This window comes from Drosophila innubila (assembly GCF_004354385.1).
Source record: "Drosophila innubila isolate TH190305 chromosome 2L unlocalized genomic scaffold, UK_Dinn_1.0 4_B_2L, whole genome shotgun sequence".
Lineage (NCBI taxonomy): Eukaryota > Metazoa > Arthropoda > Insecta > Diptera > Drosophilidae > Drosophila > Drosophila innubila.
The window spans coordinates 23566481-23591325 of record NW_022995372.1 but is presented as its reverse complement, the minus strand read 5'-3'; the positions used below and the strand labels follow the sequence as shown (position 1 = coordinate 23591325).

Here is a 24845-nt window from a genome sequence, read left to right as displayed (position 1 = left end):
TTTCTCGATTTATTCATGAGTGCAACGAATCGCACAAGTTGCAACCGCGAATCATTTTTGGCCTGACGGCATTCAAAACCGCAGGAATTTGCAGCTCTGGTCGCTCATCAAATGCCTCACTGAATTGCTGGTCAATATATTTGCCTCATTTGCCTCGTTATCAAACACACTCATACTAATACATTCATGGCATACATTTTAATTCAAGTATTTATGGGTCTATTATGTAGAAATGTGCACTATTCACATTTTGAAATATACAAATTGGAAATTTTATCGAGTAGTTTTTAATACCTTTTCGTAACTGTTTCCATTGAAAGCATTACTACTATTTAAAATTTTGATTTTAAATGAACGAAATTTTAAATAAAGCGTTATAAGAATTGAGTTTGTATACTTAAAAGTTTTTCATTTAATATGTCTTGAACACATTTTATGACCTCAGCTGTCGCCTCGGTATGAACCCATTCACATGATTTCTCCATAATTTTAAAATTATGTGTAACAAGTCATCATTTTCATTTATTTCCATCGAAAACCCATTTCTTTTTTCATAGGACGATACTTGAAGAAGGACATGAAATGTTTTTGGGACCCTTTTCAAAATGCTTGAAAACAGCAACAAAACAAAAACCACATGCACATAAATAATGGCATTGTGGTTGACGGGCTTTCAAAGACGTTAAAGCTGCAGGGCCAACAACGGGAGGGTATTAGAATGAGATGCCATAAAATAGATTGCGGAAACTCTGCTTCGGCGAAAAACAAAACATAAGAAACAAATAAAATCATCGTTGTCGTCGTCGTCGTCGTCATTTTGTGGCTTGACCCACAAAAAAATATCAAGTAGACAAAACCGAGTCAAAAAAAAGCAGAAAACAACAACAGGGAAAAAGCACAATCTTCCTTGTCTTCTTCCTTTTCTTTTTTGGGATGATGTCTAGACCCCATAGAAACATGCAAATTGCTCATACGAAGCGGTGATGCAAAGTTGGCCCAAGGCGAACGACAATGAAGCGAAATCAAATAAAAAAAAACAACCACTCAACCACAGAGCCAACACCAACCACCCACATGACCTTGCAAGAGACTGGATCCCAAAATGTATCCATTTGGCTGCTTTAGGACGCGTTTGCTCATCATTATCCAACACGGAGTTATCTTTCGAGCCAAGTTCTTAGCCGAGTTCTTCGCGTGTGGCCAATAAAGTGTCCAAAATTTATTATGCACTGCCAAGCAGATCGCACATATTTATTACGCTCTCTCTTTATGTGCATGGCATCCAAATACGATGAATATAAATTATGCATTTTCTTTTTGTTTTTTTTTGGCTATGTCTACTCCAGATCTGATTAATTTTCATATTTTTCTATATTTTCGCACATTTTTCTAATATTTTTTTTTGTGCTCCACTTATTCATCTGCCATTGTCACAATTTGACGATACGAAAAAATAAGTAAAGAGAAGTGGAACATTACGCGTTTGTTGATGTTTTGCTGGGGAAATTTAAGCATCATTAGCGCCATTTGAATAATGTCCATAATTTATTTGTCATGCCACTTGATTATTTATTAGCCAATGCACACGCTTGAAAAATCGTTATATATAGCGCTACAAAACGTGTGTATGATGTGAATTATTAGAGTGTTAAGCAATTTGTTTAAAAGAAAATTTCTAAAATTATGCAATTATGGTATACTACCGTTTTGTTGAGTTTCAATGGTACTTTAATTATTGAATAAAAAAAAAACTAATTAAAATGAATAGCATATTTTTTAAAAGACATTCTTTTTCATCGATAATAATCCAAAAAAAGTTACATTCGAATTTAGAATGTAACATCAGTTTAATTGAACTTATTTTTTTAAATGTCAAAATAAAATTCCAAAAAAATATGAGTGGCATAACTTACTATAAAGGGAAATAAAAATTGAGTAAAAAAAATTAAATTTTTGTTACTTTACAGAAGTTTCTTCAAGTTAAAAATTGCAATATAAATTGCAAATACTATGGAACTAATATCTTTCTAGCAAGAGATCCATTAATATTATGGATATACCATACTAAATATTAATTGGGAAATTGTGGATTTCATTGGAATTTCATACATTTTTGATCTGTTTTATATCCCCAAATAACACAGATTATCTTGTTAACAAAATAAGTTTTTGACCAAATTTTAAGACGTCTCTGTGAAATTCGATTAGCAAAATTTTCGACATGGTTTGTCCAACAAAATAACTGAACTGGCAATTGGCAAACTTACTGACAGATCTCTCACACTTTCTTTCTATGTCTGACTTTTGTCACTCTCTTTGTCGCCTGCCACTTGCCACTTGCCACTTTCCCGTTTCCACAATCCGAGTTGCCAGTTGTTGCCTACCATGAATTTCTCACCTTTTTCTTGGGCCCATTGCACGTGCTGGGGAATCGAATAGTTTGCAATTGAGATGGCAAATTGCGGCATTTTACAAAAGTGATTCATGGCAGGGGAATGGGAGTTGGGTAAGAAGAAGGAGCTGGAAGCTGGTAGCTGCAGCAGCTGGCAGTCAGTGCCAATCGCAGTTAGCCGATTCTGACACTGACTCTGCCATTGCCAGTCAACTTTCAATGTCACACGTCATCAAACTTTGCGCTACTTTGGCAGCAGTTGCTACGGGGCTGAAAGCATTCAATTCCACTTCCCCCATCCCTTAACTGCTACCCTGCATCCCAGCAATTTTGCATGCTGCATTCAGTTTTCATCGGTATCCATCGCCTGCACACTTGAGGCTTCAAAAGATGTTGACTTTGGACGGGCATACGATTTGACAGCCATTGTTGCAGCTACCCCCTTAACTCTCTTTTCATCCCCTCTCACATCACCTACCCCCTTTTCATTGCTCATTCCACACGTTTGAATTGCATTCATGTTGGCAGCAGAGACGCCGCCAATATCGTGCACATAACGGTAAATGGCTTTTCTGTATAGCCAAACAGCTATGCAAATCAAGCAAATTTACAACGATATGGCAACTCCTCATGCATTTTCTCCGCTGCCACTTTACTTGTGTGTGTGTGTTGCTTGGTAACTGGACAAAGTTAAAAGATTGCTGCCAATGTCGTGGCCATTTGCAATGTGTTGCTTTAACCCCTTCCTTTCATTCCTTTGCCAAACCCTCGATTTCAAACATCTACACATATTGAATTACATGTATGCGCAACTGCAGTCAATGCAGAAAATTTATCGAAGCGTTTCTTTCAGTTCCCTATTTTCCAATGCCCGTATACCCTACAGAGTATCAACAAGAGCGTTGCCAATTAATCCACGCTAATCTTAGTTGCTATTAGAATCATTTCCTTAAAAATAATATTCAATATCTTATTGTACGATATCTAGTCAAATAAATCGCTTTTCTATAGTTTGTTGCCTGTTATATTATTTTTAAAAAAATTTTCAAACCTTTTTTCGTCTTTAAACTCAAAAGCCTACAATTGTAGGGTATCAATTACTTAAATATATCTATTTTGTAGCGTTGCCACTTGATTTAACAATATTTCTGTATTTCATTTCAAATCTTTAACGTCCTCTTTCACGTTATACTTTTAAGAATATAAAACACTTTTGAAAACTGAGTGTACGATATCTGTTAATCAACTGTATAGCCAGGGTATCTGTTAGTCAAATATATAACGTTGTGGCCAAATTCACGCTACTTGTAGTTACCATTTAAAATAATTGTATCTTTTTTACATTAAAAACATAACGTATTATAAATATTCAAACACACATCGTTGCCACCTGTTCGATTTAATAGTATAAAATTTCCACTTTATTTGCATTTATTTTTGTTGAAAGTAAAAAATATGCAATTTAATTAAACAACAGTTATTCATTGCGATTATAGGGTATCTCATAGTCAAAGAGATCTCTTTTAATGCAGCGTTGCCACTTGTTCCAACTGATGCATTCATTCGAAATGCTGTCAGAGGCATTGCATGAGCCCTTTTCAATCTGCCATTGGTTGCTCTCCTTGTGTTTTTCGGCATGCATCGTACTGACGGTTTGAATTCGATGTTATTGACCTACGTTTTTCTTTTGAGCCCCCAATATATCTCCCCCTCCCTATTCACTACACAATTCACTTCTTCTTTACGCTATCTCATTATATTTCCGACTCCCTCGTCAGCACTCAATGCAAGCAGAAAATGTCCAAACTGTCAAATGCCAAAAAGCAAAATGTGAATGCCATTGAGCTGTGAGGAGACTCGAGATACGGGATGCAGTTGGAGATGGAGATAGAAGCTAAATTTCGAAATTTGCCAATGACATTGCTCACCTCAGGCCATATGTCACCATTGGCTCAATTCCAGTCAAAGCACTGACCACAGGCAGTATGACAAAGAGAATTCGAGCCAAGTTCCATTTCCATTTCCATTTCCAGTCCCAATCCCAATTCCAGTAACTGTCCAAATCATAAGCACTATTAAAGTCCAAGTGCAGTGCACTTCACTTTCAGAGCCAATTACCCCCAAAACGACACCCTACATAAAATATTAGCTACAGGTCACTCATTTTCAATTTGTCAGGCTTTGCTCGCATTTCCAAACAGCTTTTAGGCGCATCAAAGGACTCTTTCCTTTCCATTCCTCTTGATCTTCCTGTTGCACTGCCAGATTTTGATTTCTCGAAACGTTTCGAACCGTTTGCATATTTTAAGCATGAAATTTGGAACCAGTTAACAGAGCATGTCCCTTACTCTCCCTCGTTTCCTGGCAAGATTCAATTTGGCTAATGAATGCAATATTAATTACTTATAACAATAAAGGCAATCTCAACTCCTTTCCCACCTCTTTTCTCAGATGCCTTAAGATGTTTGCCATTTATGAGGTTTATTATTACCAAAACTTTTGTGATTTGCATAAAACGACAAAGGAAATTTCTAGCATAAGAATAATTTATCATTTGTGTGACTGCAAGCTATATAATTAGGTTAATAATTTAAATGGTTTTTAGGTTGAAAGCTACAAGATTAAATTTAGACTGTATATTCTTATGTAAAACGTTTGGCTTCAAATCTCACATAAAAAATGTTAGTTTTGTAAGAAAAATATTAATTTAAAAGCATTCGTCTGAAAGTGAGTATTATTAAAAGTAAGAGAGAAAATATCATTATTGTAAGATTGCGATTAATGTTTGTGAGACATTAAATTGATCTTAGAAGACGTTTTTTATTAGCAGATATTATTTAAAATTGACGAAAAATAGGATAATGGTTTTGTATTTTTTTTATCAGCTTACATATTTTTGCAGCTCTAAATCATATAGAAATTGTATATTAATCCTATTAAAAATTGGCATTTCTCATTTTGTCCCATTTTCTACAATTTATTTATAAGAAAATACAATCATTATCTAGTGTATCTGTAGCGCCCGCTGACATCATTGAAGCTCTATTGTGCTCAAGAATCCGGCACACTCTCGTCTAAAAATTGTTATTCTCTGTTGACAGCACACTCGAGTCGAGGTATTTGAGCGACTGAATAGCGCTAAACAATGGCCAACAATGAGGGCCTCTTACTTCAGCTGGCATTGTTGTTGGCCAGGCAACGACTGCGACTACGAGAAGGAGCAGAAGAAGAAGCGTGTGGAAGAACATTTGTTTCACAATTCAATCTGCAATCTTCAATCAAGCTGGCTGACTGCAGAGGGGGATGGATTGGGGACTGCGCATTCCGCCGTAGATTAAAATCAGTAGATGCCTCAGGAGAGCGCAGAGAGATGAGGAGAGGGGCGGACAGCCAAGGCGCCTTGATAAAAATTCCCATGAAAATTCATTTTGGGTAGCCGCGAGTCCCTTGAGGTATGCAACACAGTTGCACATCGCGAATGCGTATAAATCGCACCAAATTAGCTGACGATTGTTGTGCACACACAGACACACTCACACACACGCCGAGGCACACAAAAGAAAATGAATTTGTGGCGCAAAAATGATTGTTGCACAATTGCACAAAGGCAGAAAGTGCAATGCAATGAAATGAAATAAAAAGACGGACGTTGCAAAATCGCTTAAGTGTGTGTGGCATGTGTGTGCTGCCAACGTGTGTGTAAACGAATTGGCTCTGCGCCTGAAAAATGCCAAAGGAAAATTGCATACAAGAAATTGAATTTTCAAAACACAGTGCACTGTGGTTGCTAATGCATTGGAAAAACATAAAGAAGTGGAATTTGTTCCCAAAATATTCAATTATAAACATTTTGTTCTAGTAATAATATAGTAATAATAATATTCTCGAAAGAATTACAAGATGCGAATTATTGATATAACCTTCAAATAATTATTCTAGATATACTTATTTTGAATGTATTAATGTTGAATAAATTAAATTTAAAAAAAATTGTATTTAATATTTTAGTTTCCATTTTAATTTAGAAATCAGTGTAATTATTCTAAATATGAAACTTAAAATGTAACTATTATTTTATTTATTAAATAAGTTCGTTGAACAAAATTAGCAATTCATTTTAATTTTGAAAAATTTCAATTTATAATACTCCTATTGGTTCCTGGCTTTTAGAACTCTAAACATGATTGATTTTTATTATTGCTAATAAACATAAGTATGAATTAAATATTCTTGTAATTTGTGCCACAGTGCAGCAGGTCGTTGCACACAAAAAAAAAACCGTTAAAAGCCAAAAAGATAGGCCGACATATGCCATGATAGAATGGGAGAAAGAGAGACAGAATTAAAGAGAGGTAGGAAAAGAAAGAGGACACCAACGTTGAAATGGATTTTTCGCTTAGCAATTTTATTTCCGCCTTTGTCGCCATTCATTCGATTGCCAACTTGAACGCAGCAACTGTGACAAGGACGTGGAAGAGGACAGGTGTGGGGAATGAAGAATAGATAGAGAAACGAGAACATTGGAACACTAACGTACAAGCATACATATGCCGACTTAATGTGTTAACCCAATTTTCATGTTGACTGCTCGACAGGCAGAGAAAGCTCTCGAAAATAGATCAGATTAAGAGAAGCGCCGAAATCCGTGAATAACAAATTTAACGCTGAATTACGATTACGATTATTTGCCAGCCAAGTTCCATGGAATTAACGAGTCGAGTGGAAGGTCGAGACCCACATGCAATTTGCCTTAAACAGCTGAAAAGTCAAGTGGGGAAAATGAGAAAATTTAGAAATAAGTTTGGAAGGCCTTGGGCTGATTTGCATAAGTGACTTGTGAAACGGAAACGAAGGATTAAAGCCGCTCTAAATCTGAGTCATAATGATACTTAGCAAAGGCGTCGACGTGACAATTAGATTGAATTTCCTTTTGACAATATGAATGTCAGAACTTTTGCTATTGAGTTAAGTTGACAATGCCAAGAAGTTTTCTTATAATTAAAAAGTGCATTTCAAGTTATAATTTGAAATGAACTCATTATGTTTATCTTGAATAACTTATTTTCAATTTGATATCAATCATCAGTCAGTAAATCGCATTTCTATACCCTGTCACCATTAATAATAGGCAAAAAGGGTATAATGTGCTTGGCAGAATGTATTTAATAGGTAAAAGGGGGCGTGGCAGACCACATAAAGTAAATATATTCTTGCTCGGGATCACCGCGGGATTGCCGCACCACACCGCAAGCGTAGCGAGCCGGGAGTAGGCGAGCGAAGCAAGCATAGGGCGGAGCCCCCTTGTTATTTTAACATTTTGTGGGTCATTTGATAAATGGAGTTTTGTGGTTAAAATCATAGTTTTCATTTTAATACAAATTTTAAATTGTTCCTGGTATAAAAAATTGTTTTTTAACTTTACTTCTGCAGATCTTAAGATTTATTTAAATTTATTTTATTTATGCTATTATTTATTAATTTATGCTACACTTAACTCACACCATTTTCTGTTTAGTTGAAACTCTTTTATTCCCTGTTGTGCCCTTCGTTTACAATCAATTCGGGCATGATAACATTTGATTCAAGTTAAAAATAAAAGCTGCCAAAGGGAATCGGATTACCTGCTGAATTTGTGGCCTGTTTTCTATTCTTCCTTTTCTTTAGCTGCTGTTTTTGGCAACTTAACAAATTCATGTTGACTTTGCATAGGATGCGTTGTAGAATCAAGATTGGAAATGGGGAAAGTATAGAGAAACCAGCTGTAAGGTTACCTATCAGTTGTGAGAATATTTTTCTTTCTTTCCCTTTCTTTCTTACATTCCCTTTCTTTGCTTTCCTTTCACGTTATTTCATTTATGTTTCTCTTTCTGTTGCTGTTTCTGTTGCTTTTTCCATTTCCGACATTTTTCATGACATTTCATATGCAAAACGCGTGTCACATTCGCATTTCCGCCCTGTCATGCTAGTTTAGTAGGTTGCCTTACGTATACATATGTAAGTAGACTACCCCCACACACACGTGTACACGCACACACGCACACATACACAGCACTTAGCTTTCACCAACAGTCGCCGTTGCCGTCCTTTGCAGTTGCCGTTACTTTGACGCTTTGCTCCTTGCCAAAATGGGCCTGTACGTGTATGTGTATAGTTGGGTCTCCTTTTGGAATGTGTAACTTGTTAAAAATCCATTAATCACATAAGTGGCAACTCTGGCAAACGACAAAGCCAGCATACAAATGCGTTCATGCGTGCAAAAACTCAGCTAGCAAAAAGCCGACAAGCGCTAGTTGCTCTTCTCCCTCTTCCTTTCTCCTTCCTTCTTCCTCCTCTCCTTCTCCCTTCACAAACACACACACCCACACACTCATCTGCAGCATACCAATACTAATACAGCACTAATTTGTATGCGTGTGTTTGGCACTCACTTAATTTTTTCTGGTTTGCTTGCGTTTCTGTTGTGTTTGCATTTTGCTGGCTCATTATGTTTCTCTCTCTCTCTCTCTTCCGCTCCTCCCTCTTTTCCTTTCTCCTTGCAGCATCATTCATACATTACACTGCCTTCCTCTACCTATTCCCCTACGAAATAAGCAAGCCGGAAATTATGCATGTAATTAAATTTACAAAAAAAGAAGGAAAATCATAAATGTTTTAGTTGGGCGTCGTAAATTGCATTCGTTGTAGTTTCCAGCGTTTTTTTTCCTAACGTTTTCATTTGACTGGGCACTTGCCGACTTAAGCAGCAAACATTAAACATTTTAGAGAGAACTACAAAAAATTGCGAGAGTGCCATAAATGAATTACTATGCATGTGAGCAAAATGGTTAAGTAAAGGAAAAGTTGCTGCATTTCGAATTTTTAGTGTTTTTAAGTTGTTTTTTATGCTTAATTAATTTAACAGCAAAGTAGGAAATCGAAAATATCAACATGTAAATAATTAAAATTAAGATTGATTCAGAGATTTAAATGTGCGTGAAAACCGTTTGATATTGGTATTTTTTTTTTGGATTATAATAAAATATTAGCATTTAAATTTTAGAGATCAAGAGAAGCCGACATGCATGCGATAATTATCGATTATCTGTCAAAAATATCGGAAAGAGCTTGGTGAGCCAAGTAAACCATTGCGTGCCTAGTGACCACTGCCCATTTCAGATGTTGAATGTTCTGAGTATTTTAAATTCTCTACCAAAAATCACCTTTTAACAATGTACTTTTAATATCTGAGTACTCAATAATTTAATTAAGAGCAGCTGCCACATGCTGTGGCACAGTCTTGATGTCAATCATTTTATTGGTGGTGCTCCAATGTCAATGGAAATTATTAAATGAAACAATGGCACAAACCGCACAAAATGCAAAAGCCAAACGTTTTCTCTCAGCGCCTTTCAAAATGCTTTTTGTGCTATTTCCAAAAACTCGAATGTTATGTGTGTGTGCCATGAGAAAGCCGCAACAAACAGTGTCAGAGTGAGATGGGAAAGAGTGTAAAAGTGAGAGAGAGAGAGAGAGAGAGATAGGTTGAGATATTGCCGTTAGCTGAAATTGTACATAACCCAAGTGGACTGCCAACTAGTGTTAATATTAAATTACCAAAAACTATTTGCAATTTTTGAAAGTTTTGCACCGTCTGCTGCGTCTGAAGCAAGCAAAGGAGGAAGAAAAGGAGAAGCGAAGGCGAAGGAGGAAGTGAGTGGCGACGTCTTGTCTTACAAGCTGCATGCATTCCTTTGGCACAAATTCCTAAGACCTTTTGCCACACACACACACACACACAGTGAGAAAGAGAGGGAGTGAGTGACAAACACACACAAGTTTATTATGTCTGGTTTCTGGCCAGGCGATCCAGAAAGTATGCAACATTTTAATGTGTGTCAGCCGGCGCACATTTGCATGTGTGTGTGTGTGTGGGTGACAAAGGGGACAGAGGAGGCGATGAGATCCCCTCCACCCCCCTTCCCATTCCCTTGTCTTTGGGGCATATAATAAACCTGGCAACCAACAACATTCGCAGAAAGCATCTTATGCGGTTTTTCTCCAACAACAGAATTTACTACAATACTTTGTGGTTCCCCCCTGTTACTCGCCACCCTGCACAATTCTTGCCAAGCTTTTGTCTATAAATATGTTGTAAAAACATGGGGAATGTAACGCGTCTTCTACTTCTGTGGCAACCCTTTAAGTTTACCACTTGAGGCTCAGCCCGGCTTCAAACTTTAGCAACTCCCTTCAACTTTACCTCTTCGCTCTTCTCCCTTTGAAAGCCTGGGCGCACCTCTGTCAACCTTTCGTATCTTGGGGCACCTGCTGCAAAGTTTTCCTCTCGTTTCTCTTTTTTTTTTTGGTTTTATTTTTTGCCAGCATCGCAAAAATCAAAGTTACCACACGCACGTTAGCTTCTGGCTCTTTCTCCCTTCTCTCTCTACTCCCTCAATAGCTACTTCAACTCCGATTGCAACTTCAGCTGCTGTCTGCCCTTGCAAACTTTTCATATACTCAGTATTTTCTACTTAAATTAAATACAATGTGTGCGAAAAGTAAATTGAAGTTTGCTTTATGTGGATCTTGCACTCCTTCACTGGATTTTCAGAGTTTCATTTAAAACATGTTAAGCAAATGCTGACGACGAGACTTACACATCATATTACTAAGGTATATGTATATATATACAGATTTACATCTCCGAAAAGTTGACATTACAAAAGTTATTTTTAGAGGAGGGGATAACTTGTTAAAGAATTTAATATTACACTTTCAACTGTTCCCTTTAAGACTTACCTCTGCATTCTACCAAGAACTTTTTTGGTTTACCAAAAATTACCAAAATTTTACTCAAGATATAAAACTCTTATAGGTAATTTTGAATGTTTTAAGATTTCTCAATTACCTAATAATACCTACATATGAACTTTCGCAATGTATCTTAAAATTTAGTTTTGTTTTAGGGAATTATGATCACTGCTAGAGCTTTCGATTAAATATTCTTTTTATGTCCGACTTCTCAGTTTACTGTGACTCAATACAAATTTTATAATTATTTTCATAAAATTATATTCTATTAATTTGCATTTTATATTTCCCTTATATTTCTTTCTTTTCATCGTAACCAACATTATTACTTTTTAAGTTGTTAATGCATTTACAAGCAAATCATCATTGCCAGAGCTAAAACAATTTCGAAATATTTAAATTTTCTTTTGCTCCTGTGAAGTTTAGAAAGCCAACCCTCTGCAGGAATCTCAGCAATGCAATTATAAAACTTTAATCAGAATATAAACCACTTTCTAAAGGCATCAAAAAGAGCCAGGCGTAAAACTAATAAAATGCAAAGAGCATACTAGACTCATATTCCCTACCAGAGGAAATGCAAATGAAAAATAGGGCAGCGGAAAAAGAAACTTTCCTTTTGGTCCTTTGCTTATGTGCCGCTCCCCCAACCACGAGTACAATAGAACAACAACAAAAGCAACAACAACTAAAAAGCTGAATTAAAAGTGAAAAAGTAGGCGGCCAGTTGCTATCCAAAGGCCTCTCGAGTTAGCAGGATTGGGGATTGGGGTTGAGTGTCGGACCAGCGAGTGCCTTGGCGCCTCCGGATCCGCGCTTGTTTGATGCACGTGCAACTCGTTTCCAGTTTCAACTGAGATACAAAACTCAAGAAAGTCGTGAGTGAGTGACTACGAGATACCCTACGCCCAAGAAAATTTTAAATAAGCTTGATCTGCGTATGTAAACAAAAACCTTAATAGAATATTTATTGCATCTAGCTATTGATATTGATCAAGATTATATATATTTTAAACAAGGGATGGGCACGTAATGACTGAAAAAACAAAAAATAATAAGATATCATCTAAAATAAAAATATTAATAATTTGCAATAAAACCATTACACCCATCAATATGCCCATTTTCGATGGGGTATAGAAATTTTAAATAGTATGAGAAACTCACCTGGCACCGATCAGAAGGCTGTTACCATCCTTGGTGACGAGCTTGAAGTGATCCACGACACTCTCGTTGCCCAGAAATTTTAGTATATCTTCAGGACCTGCAAAATAGTTGTCAAAAAAATATGGAGAAATATTAAAAGCTAGTTTATACCAACTAGGGGGACAATGGGGGACAGTAGGAGGCAAGTGAATGTCTAATTAGGCAATTAGGCAGCGTTAAAGGCGACAAAAAAGTGGCTAAAAAGTAAAATAAAATGCTTAAGAGCTGAAAATGGCGGCACGGCATAGGAAAACAATGCAGCTGCCAACCATTTTCTTGGAGTTATGGAGGTGAGTTGGGAGTTTGTTCTCTGATATGCAAATGCGGGCAGCTGCACAATGGATTGCCTGTTTAGCTGCAAAAAACAACAGCAACAACAACGACTGCAAAAGAAGTAAAGTTTTTATCATTTGTTTACTTTGACCAGACCGCATTTAGTTTTTATCGTCTGGAAAAGCAAGCAACCAACCACTGATAGTTGTCAGCTGTCACAAGCTGAGCCACTGTCTGATAAACTAACTTGAAAAAAGAGCGAGAGACAGAGAGATGGAGAGAGAGAGAGAGAGAAAAAGAGATTGAAAAGAGAGACTTACCAACAAGTACTTAAATCACCCAGGAAGTTGTCGGTAATTACTTGCTAAGGTGTTTTGCTTAAGGATACTCATTACTGTAATAATGACATTTTGGCGAGACAAAAAGAAAGCTTTTACCTTAAGTAAGTTTTCTGAAAGAAAATCTATAGATTTGCACTCACAGCTAATGGTTTTCTAGCATTCATTTTCTTCTCTTTCTAGACGGTTTTTTTAATATATATATATTTTTTTGTGACTTTTTATTATGATTTATATTATATGGGACATTTAGACATGTCCTTCTACAAGAAAAAAACCTTGATTTAAGGAAATGTGCTCCAGAGATTTTTTTTAAAAATAAGTATTATTTAAGAATTGTATTCTATTCTTCTATCTATTTTTCCATAATTATAAGAAGGTTTATCTTAAAGGGATTTATCAGTTAAAGTATTTAATGATTCGCTTATAATTGTAGCATGTTAACACTTCATACATATAGTCTATCATTTTCTATTTTTTTATACGTCTCTCCTAGCTCTTAAGCATTTGCCCACAACAGCCAACAAATTTGCATCCCCTACCCCTCGCTAAAGAATCATTACGGATAAAGAAACACTCCCTTTGTCAGTTTCGCCATTGGATCAATAATGTCACAGCGAACTTTTATAACGCAGCTTTTAACTTTGACTGCAAGCGGTCAACCACAAACAGCGAAAAACTTTCATCTCCTTGTTTTTTTTGTTTCCCTTCCACATATGCGCTTTTTTCTGATATGGTCAGCTAGATGCAACCTGGTTATAAAACAGAACTCGTTCTCTTTTCACACTATTCATTTCAATGGATGCCCGAAAAGAGTAACAATACATAAAAAAAAGAAAACAAAAAATAACATACTCAAAATTAATGGGCGGAAAAAAGCTTTCATTCACGAGCTTTTCAAACAGGACAGGCCTTTTGTTTGCATGACGTTTAACGTGACACTTGGGACGTGTGCACAACTCTCTGCTTGATAAGCAGGGGAGTTAGGGGAGGGGGCTAGGAGTTGCTCAAAAGTACAGCAAAAGTTTTAACACACACATACACATTCGCGCACTGGAGATTAAGCGACATTTTTAATTTGCTGCTTTAATTAAAAGCAACAAAGCTTTGAAACAAAAAACGAGCAGACGAGTTGGAGAGTTGTGAGAGTTGGAGTCTTGTCAGATTAAAAAGAGACAGCTGCAATTGGAGTGAAATATGCAACAATGTCACACAGGTGAAAAAATATGGAAGGAGACGAAAAGAGATCGTTAGGATAGAGATTGAGGATTGATATGAGGATTATAATCGAAATCATGTTGGGAATTTGATTTATTTTTAGCAAAAAAAGATGAGAAAGATACAAATCGAAGTTATAGTGAAAGTTGTGTTTGAAGATGACAAAAATGAGAGAATGCACATGGGAAGTTTTTGAAATAAATATGAAAAAAATGCAATTTAAGGTTTACGCCTATACAAACTTTTTAAGGTAATGTCACTAAAGATAAATGAAAATTTTATTCTTAAGTATATAACAGAAGCGAAAATAAAAACTTTATAGATGGGAGTGTTTGAAAAACCCGTTCAAATCGAAATTCTATTGATAGAATGGATCTTTCGTGTTTTAAAAAAGTGTCAAATAATAAAGTGAAAAGAGAGAAGAAAAGTTATGAAACAGATTTCTAAGTGCAATTAAAATACACTTTAATTCAAAAAAGCGTATGATATTATCTTTTGTCAGAAAAAGATATTGAATTAAAAAAGTTAAACTTTAATTTTAATACACTCTTGGCACACTTCTTTAATACTTTTATTGTTATTTTACTATTTATCAGGTATTTAATCATTTCTTAAGCCAACTCCTTTGGTCGTTTTTCTTTTTATTTCACTCTCTATCTTTTTAGCTGTCTCTCTCTTTCTTATCCAGTCAAAAAACATAGCAGTTTGTATGTGTAGGCCACGTCGCACCTAACTTATGTTTAATGCCACCGCGGGCCTTTTGACCGACCCCAGCAAACTATGTAAGCCCACAAATTGTAAGCTAATATTTGTTTTACCTACATCTACAGAATGGTACGGGCACTCACACATACTTATACACGCAACACACACACTAGCAGGCACACAAACACACAACTTGGCCAGTTGCAAACAGCCAAAAATTTTACAACCGAAAATCTAATATTTACCTTGACTTTCAAAATGTATGCAACGTTAAAGTAAACTGCAACTGAACACGTACCCATCCCGAGGCAACAGTTGCCCCATCGCTAGTTCCTCTTTCCATAATTCCGAGTCCCAAATCCAATCCCTATATATGTATATATATACACATTTGAACAAAGGCGCAACAGACCGAACCGTATCCGCCAGACGATTCACAAAAGCAACGGAGCGGATTGCAAAACGCAAAAAAAATAAAATAAAAACAGAGGATAAACTGAAAAAATTGAGAAAAACAAGGTAAAGAATAACCTGACAGAGTCTATCACTTTAATCAACTGACTCCGTCGGTCGACTGTTTGGCCTGCCGCTTCAAATTATGCAAATTCAACGAAAATAACGTGAATTCTGACATTCGAAATCTACAAATGCTGAACAACTTTTCTCTCCCATCTTTCCATTTCTCACACTCTTTATCCTGTCTCTGTCTATGTGCTGACTGCAGTGGAAGGACTTTACATTGCGGTGAAAATGGCGACAACGTGTCCATGTTTGACTTTGCCGTCCGGTCGGTCGTAGGGCAAAGAATGTTGCCGGAACGTGACAACGCAAGGATCTGGCGACTTATGATGCTCCCAAAAACAATTTAACTGAAGGAATTCACTATTAAGGTCCTCGGCCAAGCACGAGTCTTACACAAATTACTGAGTGAGCGAATACAAAAGCTGATTATTAAATATTTCCTAATGAATTTGATATATTCAGTTCTGACTTCTCTTCCATCAAGTTGGCAGCACGCAAATGGAAGCGCAACATTTGCAAGCGGAAAAGGAAATATTTAACCAACATCGGCTTGACTGAAAATACTATTTATATATTCACAATGAGTGACTACTATTCCATCCTCTGTCAGCTTCATAAATAAACGGTGGACATTTGGGGTGTTACCTGGTGCCACAACTTTAAGAATATGACTCGGTAAACGTGAGAGCAAGAGATAGAGAAAACAGGAAAACAGGAAAAATACAGTGTTTATTAAAATTGCAAATACTTTATAAATGCAGGCAAAATGTTGGACTCCTTTGAGAGCGTGAGAGAGTGTATATAGAGAATAAGAAAGTGAGATAGGGAAGAAAAAAATACTAAAAATGTAAGTTGCACTAATGAAAGCGAGGGGAATTTGTTTAAAAACTACAAAAAGTTAATATAGAAGGGAACAGGGTTCGACAACATTTCTCCAAGGGAAGTACTATAGCAATCGCTTGAATGTAGCTTGTTTAACATATATAGATTATAATTTCATTACATTCATAATGAAGAGAAACTTTCGGTTGTGAAGAACGCAATAAATTGGTAAAATACAAGTAACTGTATGAAATTCTATAAATATAATAAATTCATTATTCAATATTCTTTGAAATGACGACTGTCACAAATTAAAAAATCGGTAGAGTTAGTAGATTAATAATGCCGGTATGAACCTTAAGTTTGTCAGTAGTAATTCGGTAAAACTGCTCTTGAAGTGTAGTATACCCTGTTTTTGCATTTACCATGTGAAATTTAACACAGAAAAATTATATAGTCCCGGGAAAAGAAAATAAGTAGAGGCAAATACGAAGAAGAGGACTTTGCATACCGGAAAACAAAACGCAGCGATGCGTGAAAAGCATTCCACGACTTCTGCAACGCCATCCGGGGAACCCAGTGGAGTTTCCTCGCCCTGTTTGAGTCCCTGTCCATGCTCACTGTCCATGCTCGTGTCCGTGTCACCATCCCATTTTGGCCGAGCGTCATTCAATGGGAAAAATCCCCAGCCGAGATTTGCATTTAATTGAAATGAGCTCCGAACAGCGACTGCCATCAAATGCCACACACACAAAAGGCAAGAAACAAAAGGCAAAATAAAAGTCAAATATCAGAAAGGAGATCAGAGAAAGAGGAGCCCAAAAGAGGAATCATTTAGACATACAGCCGCCGAGTAGTAAACGAAATGAAATCAGAAATCGACGCCGTCCTTTCGGTCTGCTCTCTTATCTCTGGAGCGGCATTCGCCACAGGCTTATCGAAGCTGCCTCATGCCACATGCCTCATGCTGTTGCATTGTTTGTTTGATTTGGTTTTGGCTTTTGGTTTCAGCTTTTCATTTGCTTTGTTTTGTTTTCGGTTTTCTTTTATTGTCTCCCTTTCCAATTGCCAATGTCAATCCTCCACTTTTTGCTTTACATCGATTTGGCAATTTATTTGCATCTTGATAGCATCTCGAGATTTACTTGCAACACGTTTCGTTGCCTGCATCAAAGTGTAACTGAAACACCTTTATGGCAGTGTCACTTGGTAATTGTGTGGTTACAATTGGCCAACTGATGGAATATACGATAAAAGTCATCTTTGAGCCGCAATATTACAACGGATAATGAACAGAGTTATTGCCAAGTCAAGAAAGTATTCGAAAGAGAAAGCAAAAAAAGCTGAGCTGAATTACACACTAAGCTATATCATGGATTTTTGGTAAATTGTGGGAGAAAATTTGTGAAAGTCTGTAGCATACACTTTATTTTATTCCTCATCCGATAAGTTTCAAACTATCTTCCAAGCATTTTTCAGACATTTTTTAAAATATTTTTTAATTTTTTTCATTAAAATGTAAACGATACTTGTATCCGTCGGTGAAAAATTATAAGGGTATATTAATTATGAAATGTAATGTACCAAATTTATTTCAATATTTTTGATTATTTGAATCGTATCAACAACATCGTATCGTCAAAATTTTTACAACAATAATTATAACTTATAAAATAAGGCCTGTCATAGAAGGAAAAACATACATTAAAGTTAACTCAATCATACATCGTTATTGGCAAAACGATATCTATTTTATTACAAATACAAACACTTGCGTCAAATCAAATTTATGCCCATTGTGTGCCAGCGAATAACACGTATTTTTTCTGATTAAAAAGGCCAGGATAACTGCTAACCTAATTTGGCGTTTAAAAATATATGCAATGAAATGGTAGCTTCGTTAATATTTAAAATCGTGGCCAATTAAATTCAATTTTTTCTACACTTTTTGCATGACCATTTCAATTGAAATGCACAAAAAAAAATCCCATAAAGATGAGTAGAAGTAGAGGAAGCGGATAAAGAGATAAAAAGTGTTATGGAACTTAAATGAAAATCAAATCGAATTATTTAAATAATTGTATTGAATTTGCGGTTTTCGGTGCTTGCAGAAAAATATAATACATGATTGCAATAATTAAGAATGCTCATTTATAAAAATCCAAAAGGGTTTTTTTAAATCACTAATTTTTTGTTGATAAATCGAGTCGAAATCGATGAATTAAATTAATAATTTAAAGCAAATTCGAATAAAAGAACCTGATAAACAGTATCGAAATTTATTTCAGTTGATTTTCTACCTTTAACAAATGTTCATACGGGTAAATAAGCATATCAGTATTTGGTGCAAGACTGTTTTTTTCCTTTTAAGCGCCATCTGGTGGTCAATTGGTGCAGCATAAACTTTTTACGAACGTGCTTCGTATAAAATGATATTAATCTGAATACGTTAAGGAAAAGCCATAAAGGCCTTTAAATTCATTTAGGGTGAAAGTGTAAATGAAGCCGAGGGAAGGCAGGAGGAGTTTCTGTCGCATGTACTGCGAATGCCACAAAATGTGACAGGATATGCACTACACGTCATTTATGCAGCAATTAACGCAACTGAGGTAAGGGGAGAAATGCGAGACCAGCATACGTTTGGGCCAAGGACTCGGCCAGAACCAGGCACAACACTCTCGGTCGCTATGTCCTGCGGTGCCTTGTATCAACCATCGTATTTTATCCACTTTTAATTATTATTGTATTATTTTGCATTTATTTACGCTCATCGCAATCTTCTACAACCCTTTGTTAAGGATCTGCCAAACAGCTTCCCTTCGCACTCCCGGTTAATGATGAAGAACCTGTGTCAGCTGTGGCTTGTTGCAACTGCAACTGAGGCACCAACTGCCTGACTGCATCGAAAGGCCAGAGCACTTAATGACAACAAATTGTCGTAACCAATTGGCAGGTGTTTTATTTAAGAGCCAAATTAAGTTTCAGAGAATTTTTCATGCGTACTGTGAAGCCCAAAAGAATATTTATATTGATATTAAAAAGTCAATTTAATTTTCTTTTTTTACTCGTGTTAAACTCGTTAAGCTGAGTGAGTTCGGATTAAGTTAAGAGGTGCCAATGTTGTTAAATATGATTGACGCTATGTCCTGTTCACTGATGCTGCCAATTTGTTTGCTCGTTTTTGTTTTACAACACTAACAATTAACAATTAGTTGTCAAAGGAAAAATCCATAAGCATATATATATATAAGAGTGGATCAATTTCAATGAAGTATAAAAAATGTACCAAGCGCTTATCAGAATTGCAATCAATAAATAAATTCTAAGAAGAATTGTCCAAGAAACCAAGGATCTAAAATTAATATCGATCTTCCACTTTTTAAGGAGACACACGTGTGTACAGTGATTTTTAGGTGGGTACTTGTCTGTGATGTGGAACTTAAATAAAAAAAAAAAGAACAGATAGAGGCCGATTAATGATGAATTAAGAGATTAGAATAAGTTAGATCGGACAAATAGAACGGCAGTAATAGCTCATTTTAAATATAATAAAAGAAATACAAGCGCCTCAAAGCACGCAGTAGTTTTTATATTGTTGGAGCAAAGATACAGTTACCCATATAAAATACACGTTTAACTTCTCCTTAAAAATTGGAAGCTCGATATTAATTTTAAAATCATGGTAATTGAATAGAAATTGCCCGTTCAAGTTAATTAATATCTGTATGAAAAACAAATAAAGTATTTAAGACTTTACCTTGCTTTACCAGCCAAGTTGACCGGCTGACCTTCAAAATGTTGAGTCATTACTCTGTAAGAGATTTTTGAGTATAGGACTCACTCGCATATGCATATTTCCTTTATGCGAATTGTGTGCGTCTCATTAGGAACTCACGCCTGTATGACTTGGTCTTCAAACAGAGAGAAAAAATAACAGTATATAAATGATACTTTCGGCATGAGATGGCTAAAAACTCGTCTCAAAAAATATAAGTCGAAGCATTTTGGAGGCTGCTACATGCTGGGTTTCCATCTCTCTGAGTAACTGTGCCTGCGTCTGTCTGTGCATAATTCAGATCCAGGGCAGGCACTTACCTGACGCATGATAAGATGCTTTTACATGTGCCTAAACAAACACATGCCACAACGCAGGAGGAGACGACTCTGTCAGGTGCACGCAACATCCCAGTCACAACTGGGCCAGTGAGGCATGCATGAATGAATCGCAAACAGGCAAAGAGATGGAGATGGAGATGGAAATCAAGATGAAGAGGTGGAAACGTAAGAAGATGCGAGGACGCAGGTGTCTGCATTAAGTCCATGCGTCACTTATTACACTGACAATGATATGCAACCCGAGCAAATATGAGTAACAGGAGACCGAGCAAAGTTAGTCTCTGTCTTCTACCGGGTTAACAGTGTCAGTGGGTGTAATTGATCAAGCTCAGGCACTTGAGCCATTGTCTACTTGGGTCTCACACACACACGCACACACACAAATATATTCACACACGTACACACAATCAAACAATGCCGAGCATTGCCTTATAAATTGGCGCAACTTTATAGAAAGAGGCATACGACGTTATGTGCACTCTTTATGAGATGCACAGCACAATATTCAACATATGTATTAAATGAGTTGCAAGGCACTGAGAGAAAGCAGAGAACATTTTCTCAACATTTTTGGAAATAATTTAAGTTACTATATTTAATCAACTGCAATTTAAGTGCAGAATAAATTTGAAAATTTTTTAAGGAAAGTATAAAAAAATTGAAAATAATGGAAAATTATTGAATTTTTCAGGTTTCACGCAGAGCCAAATTTAAAAACCAAATAATGATGAAATTTACATGCCGCAAGGAAATCGGCTATAATTTGACAAAGATATGACAGTTTAAGGTTTAAAAAAAAAAAAAGAGAACAATGATGTTAAGAATTACATTTTCCAAATTTTGATGCAAATCAATCTAGAGTTAAAATCATGATAAATTGTATATTTCGAATGAAAATATGTTGAGCTACTTCACAGTAATGATAGATTGAAGATATGACATGAAAAGCGTAATTAAATTAAATGCAATTTCAATTGCAACTTTAACTCCAGCGTAAAGCGACACCGAGCACTTGATTAACAATTATTTGATGCAATTTGAGTTTTACGAATGCACTTAGTAATTTCTCTCAGTATTGCAGTGACTTTGGCACGTGCTAAAGTTTATGTATACCATCTGATGGCTGCTTCTACTGCTACTGATGATGAGTATGACGATGATACTTTGTTCGTGTTTAATGATGCCGTTTGCCCGTCAACGCGGCAGCTTCAGCAACAACATCGTCTTAACTTGGCCGGGCTTAACGGACCTGCTATCTCTCTCTCTCTCTCTCTCTCTCATGACATGAACATTATCATGTAGGTTATGTCGAGGCACGCTCTCTGGCTTTTCACCAGCTCGTACCCGATGATTGCCTCTATGGCAGCCAGAAGCATGTCAGTTGCTGCTACTATAGTAGCTACTGCTCCAATGACCCATAAAACGGACACAGGACATGGACATGGACAGGAGCAGGACATGAAATCCATTGCAACAAGCTGACAGTCAACGCGATGCTTTTGTGGTTCACATGGCACGCGCTCAAAAATAAAGCAGGTCATGTCAAATCGAGTGTTAGGAAGCGACTCTCTACCTGTCCTCTTCCATTTTCCCTACCTCCACTTTTGCCTAAGCCTGGGCCGAAGCCGGAGCCGGAGCCGGAACTGGAGCTGATGCACTGCGCCAATTGGCATCAATGCAGCTTAGTCGATTGAGTTGACCCTAATGAAATTGAGCGGGGAGAACGTCAGAAATTGTAGCTATGGGATTATAACGAGAGTCAAGTATGCTAGACTGTGCCATACCGGAGAGCTCAATGTCTATATCTGCAATCAAATTTTATTTAATTTTTTAGTAATAATGTAATTATATTCTAATTAATTGTATGGAGAAGGATGTTGAAAATAAACCTTGCCTGCAAATGGTATATGGGAACCTGCATTCATGTCTCAAGACTATTGATCAAATGTAGCTTATAGTTGTCAGAAATACTTTCGTACCTTTTGCATGCTGGGTATCTTCAGGAATTACTTGAGTTACACGAACCAAACACAAACACAGAGAGCATTAGCTGGAAACTTAAAAATATATTCATAGTTTAACTTTAACCTCTTTTTTTCCATAAATCTCTATTTTGTTGAATCATGGAAATATTTATTTCTTATATTTCGTACTTTAGCTTGGATGCATTCTCATTATAACTAGGATATTTATCAAAATGTGGAAATAAAAGACATGTATTTGCTTTCACAAGTTTAATATTTTGCCAGATTTTTCCAATCTTTAAAATATTTAGTTGTTCAGTTTAGTTTAGCTATTCAGCACATAGTTAAATATGTATTTTTTTTCAGCTAGTATAAAAATTCCCAGACATAACTGTATATTAATCCCAGATTTGTCTAATCATAACAACACCTAGTGAGAAAAAGTCTGTTGTTGTGCCCTGGATTTAAGTTGCTTAGCAGCACATCAGGGTCTTTTTCTCCTTCCACTCAGAAATGACTTACAAGTGCTTGCTGTAATAGGGAAAAGGTTTCTACTCTACCGTTTTATTCTACAATTGAATTCGTCAATGTCATCATCATTATCATGATTTTGCGGTTTGCAGTGTGAGTTGAGCTACATGTGGCTGGATTTCAGTTCATTGTGCAGACTCCAACCCAAAACTCAACGCTCAACTGAGCGACTTTGGCTTCGGTTTTATTTATTTAAAGGGGCCAAAAACCGATGAAGCCCAAAGTCTTAAGTGCTGAAAAAGCGTTCGCTTTGAGCTTGTAACGCTATTCAGGGCCTTTCATAATTTTCTATGTGATGACGCCGCCATTTTAATGGTAAAGGTGAGGGGAAGGTTTTCAATTCTGAAGGTTGAAGGCCTTTAAGCACACACATACACACAGCTGAGTGTACATAGCGTCTATGGTCCACGTAGAACCATTACAAAAGACGTCGAAAAAGAGTAGGGGAGTGAGAGAGCAAGAGATTCGTAAAAAGAAATAAAGTAAACTGAATGTAAAGATAAAGAGCTCGCGGCAATGAAACGTACAAAGACAATGATGAAGATGACGACGCGGCCATCGCAAATTTCCTGCGAAATGAAAATGGAAAATCATACAAGAATACATATGAGAAAAAAAAAACTGTGCAGTTATTTAGTATAGCACAAAACGGATGATAAAAAAAATTTGTTAACAAATGTCAGCATAATCAACGGCCGATTAAAAAAAAGCGACGGTTTTCCAACACAAAACAATATATTATGTATACGCACCTGCAAAGAAAAAGAAAACAATCCGAAATTAGTAAAATCTTCACAAAAAACTATCATAAATTATTATTTCTTAGCTATAATATTTTGTTCATATTTTATTTTATAATTCCCAACTGATTTCATCATTAATTTAGACTATTCATATCCTATATCTGAATACAACTTTATTTGCGTATCTACGATTCACAAATTGAATTAAGTGAATTGTGTGAATACTCGCAATGTATTCATTACTTACGAATAAATCATTCGTTGTTTTATAGCTGAGCTTAAAATAATCGAATTGTAGCAGTTAAATGGAAGCAAAAGAAAATATTGCGACCCTCTATGCAGCTTGTTGATTTACTTCCTTTTTTCTATTTTTCACTTCTGCAGTTTCGTTGCAGCTGCTTTTTTTTTGTTATCAATGTTGCAATTTATTTGCTAGCTGGAACAGCAAAATAAACAAGCAACAACAAGAATTGTTACAACATTTTGAGGATGCCAACGAGGAGGACGAAAAATAGCAATAAAGAAGCCAAAATCAATGGAAATATTCGCGTTTGGCATAAATTCACTTTGGCCCGTATGATAGTACATCCCCCGTATCCCTCCCGATGGACCATACCCAACATTTCGTTCCACCCACAAAAGCAACATTTGAAAATAAAACTTTGTAACCCAGATTCGGTTGTTTGTGGCATGGCGAACGGAGAAAGAAGGAAGGGAGAGAGAGCATTCCAGGCGACTCTGTTGCTCTTCAACATTTTGCCAGTTCAGTTTTTGGTGTTCGATATATCTGGCGGCAGGTGTATGTACGAGTGTGTGTGTCGTTTGCATTTCAGCACAGCTGCAAATGGCGGAAAATGAGAAGCCAAAGGAAATGGCAAAAAAGGATTCTGAGAACTTTCATTGTTAGCGATCGAATGAGAGAAAATACAGAAAGAAAAAACATTTTTGGACGCACTTTTTTTTTGCAATTCTACGATTTCAAACGACCCCTTGCACATGTGTGTGTGTGTGTGGGTGTGTAGTTAAATATTTTATGAGCTTTCGTTTGTGTCTGTGTATGTGTGTTGTTTTCCGTTTGGTGGTCGTCATGTTGCAGTAGCTGTTGCCATCTATAAAACCAAAAAAAGAAAAAAAAAGAAAAACCTGCAAAAAGTTTTCTGTTGCCGTTTCCTGTTATTGTTGCTTTTGGTGTGCTCTGCTGTTTGCTGCTGTTTCTGTACCTTTTTCT

General features: G+C 36.4%; 1 protein-coding gene across 2 annotated transcripts in view; it reads right to left on the bottom strand.

The window, feature by feature from the left end:
• Window positions 1–24845, bottom strand: part of LOC117781641 (semaphorin-1A) — a 154671-nt gene that overhangs the window by 52156 nt on the left and 77670 nt on the right. For both annotated transcript variants that reach the window (XM_034618425.1, XM_034618426.1), the window contains exon 2: window positions 12347–12443. In XM_034618425.1, coding sequence (XP_034474316.1) covers window positions 12347–12443 — 97 coding nt within the window. The remainder of the gene's footprint in view (window positions 1–12346; window positions 12444–24845) is intronic.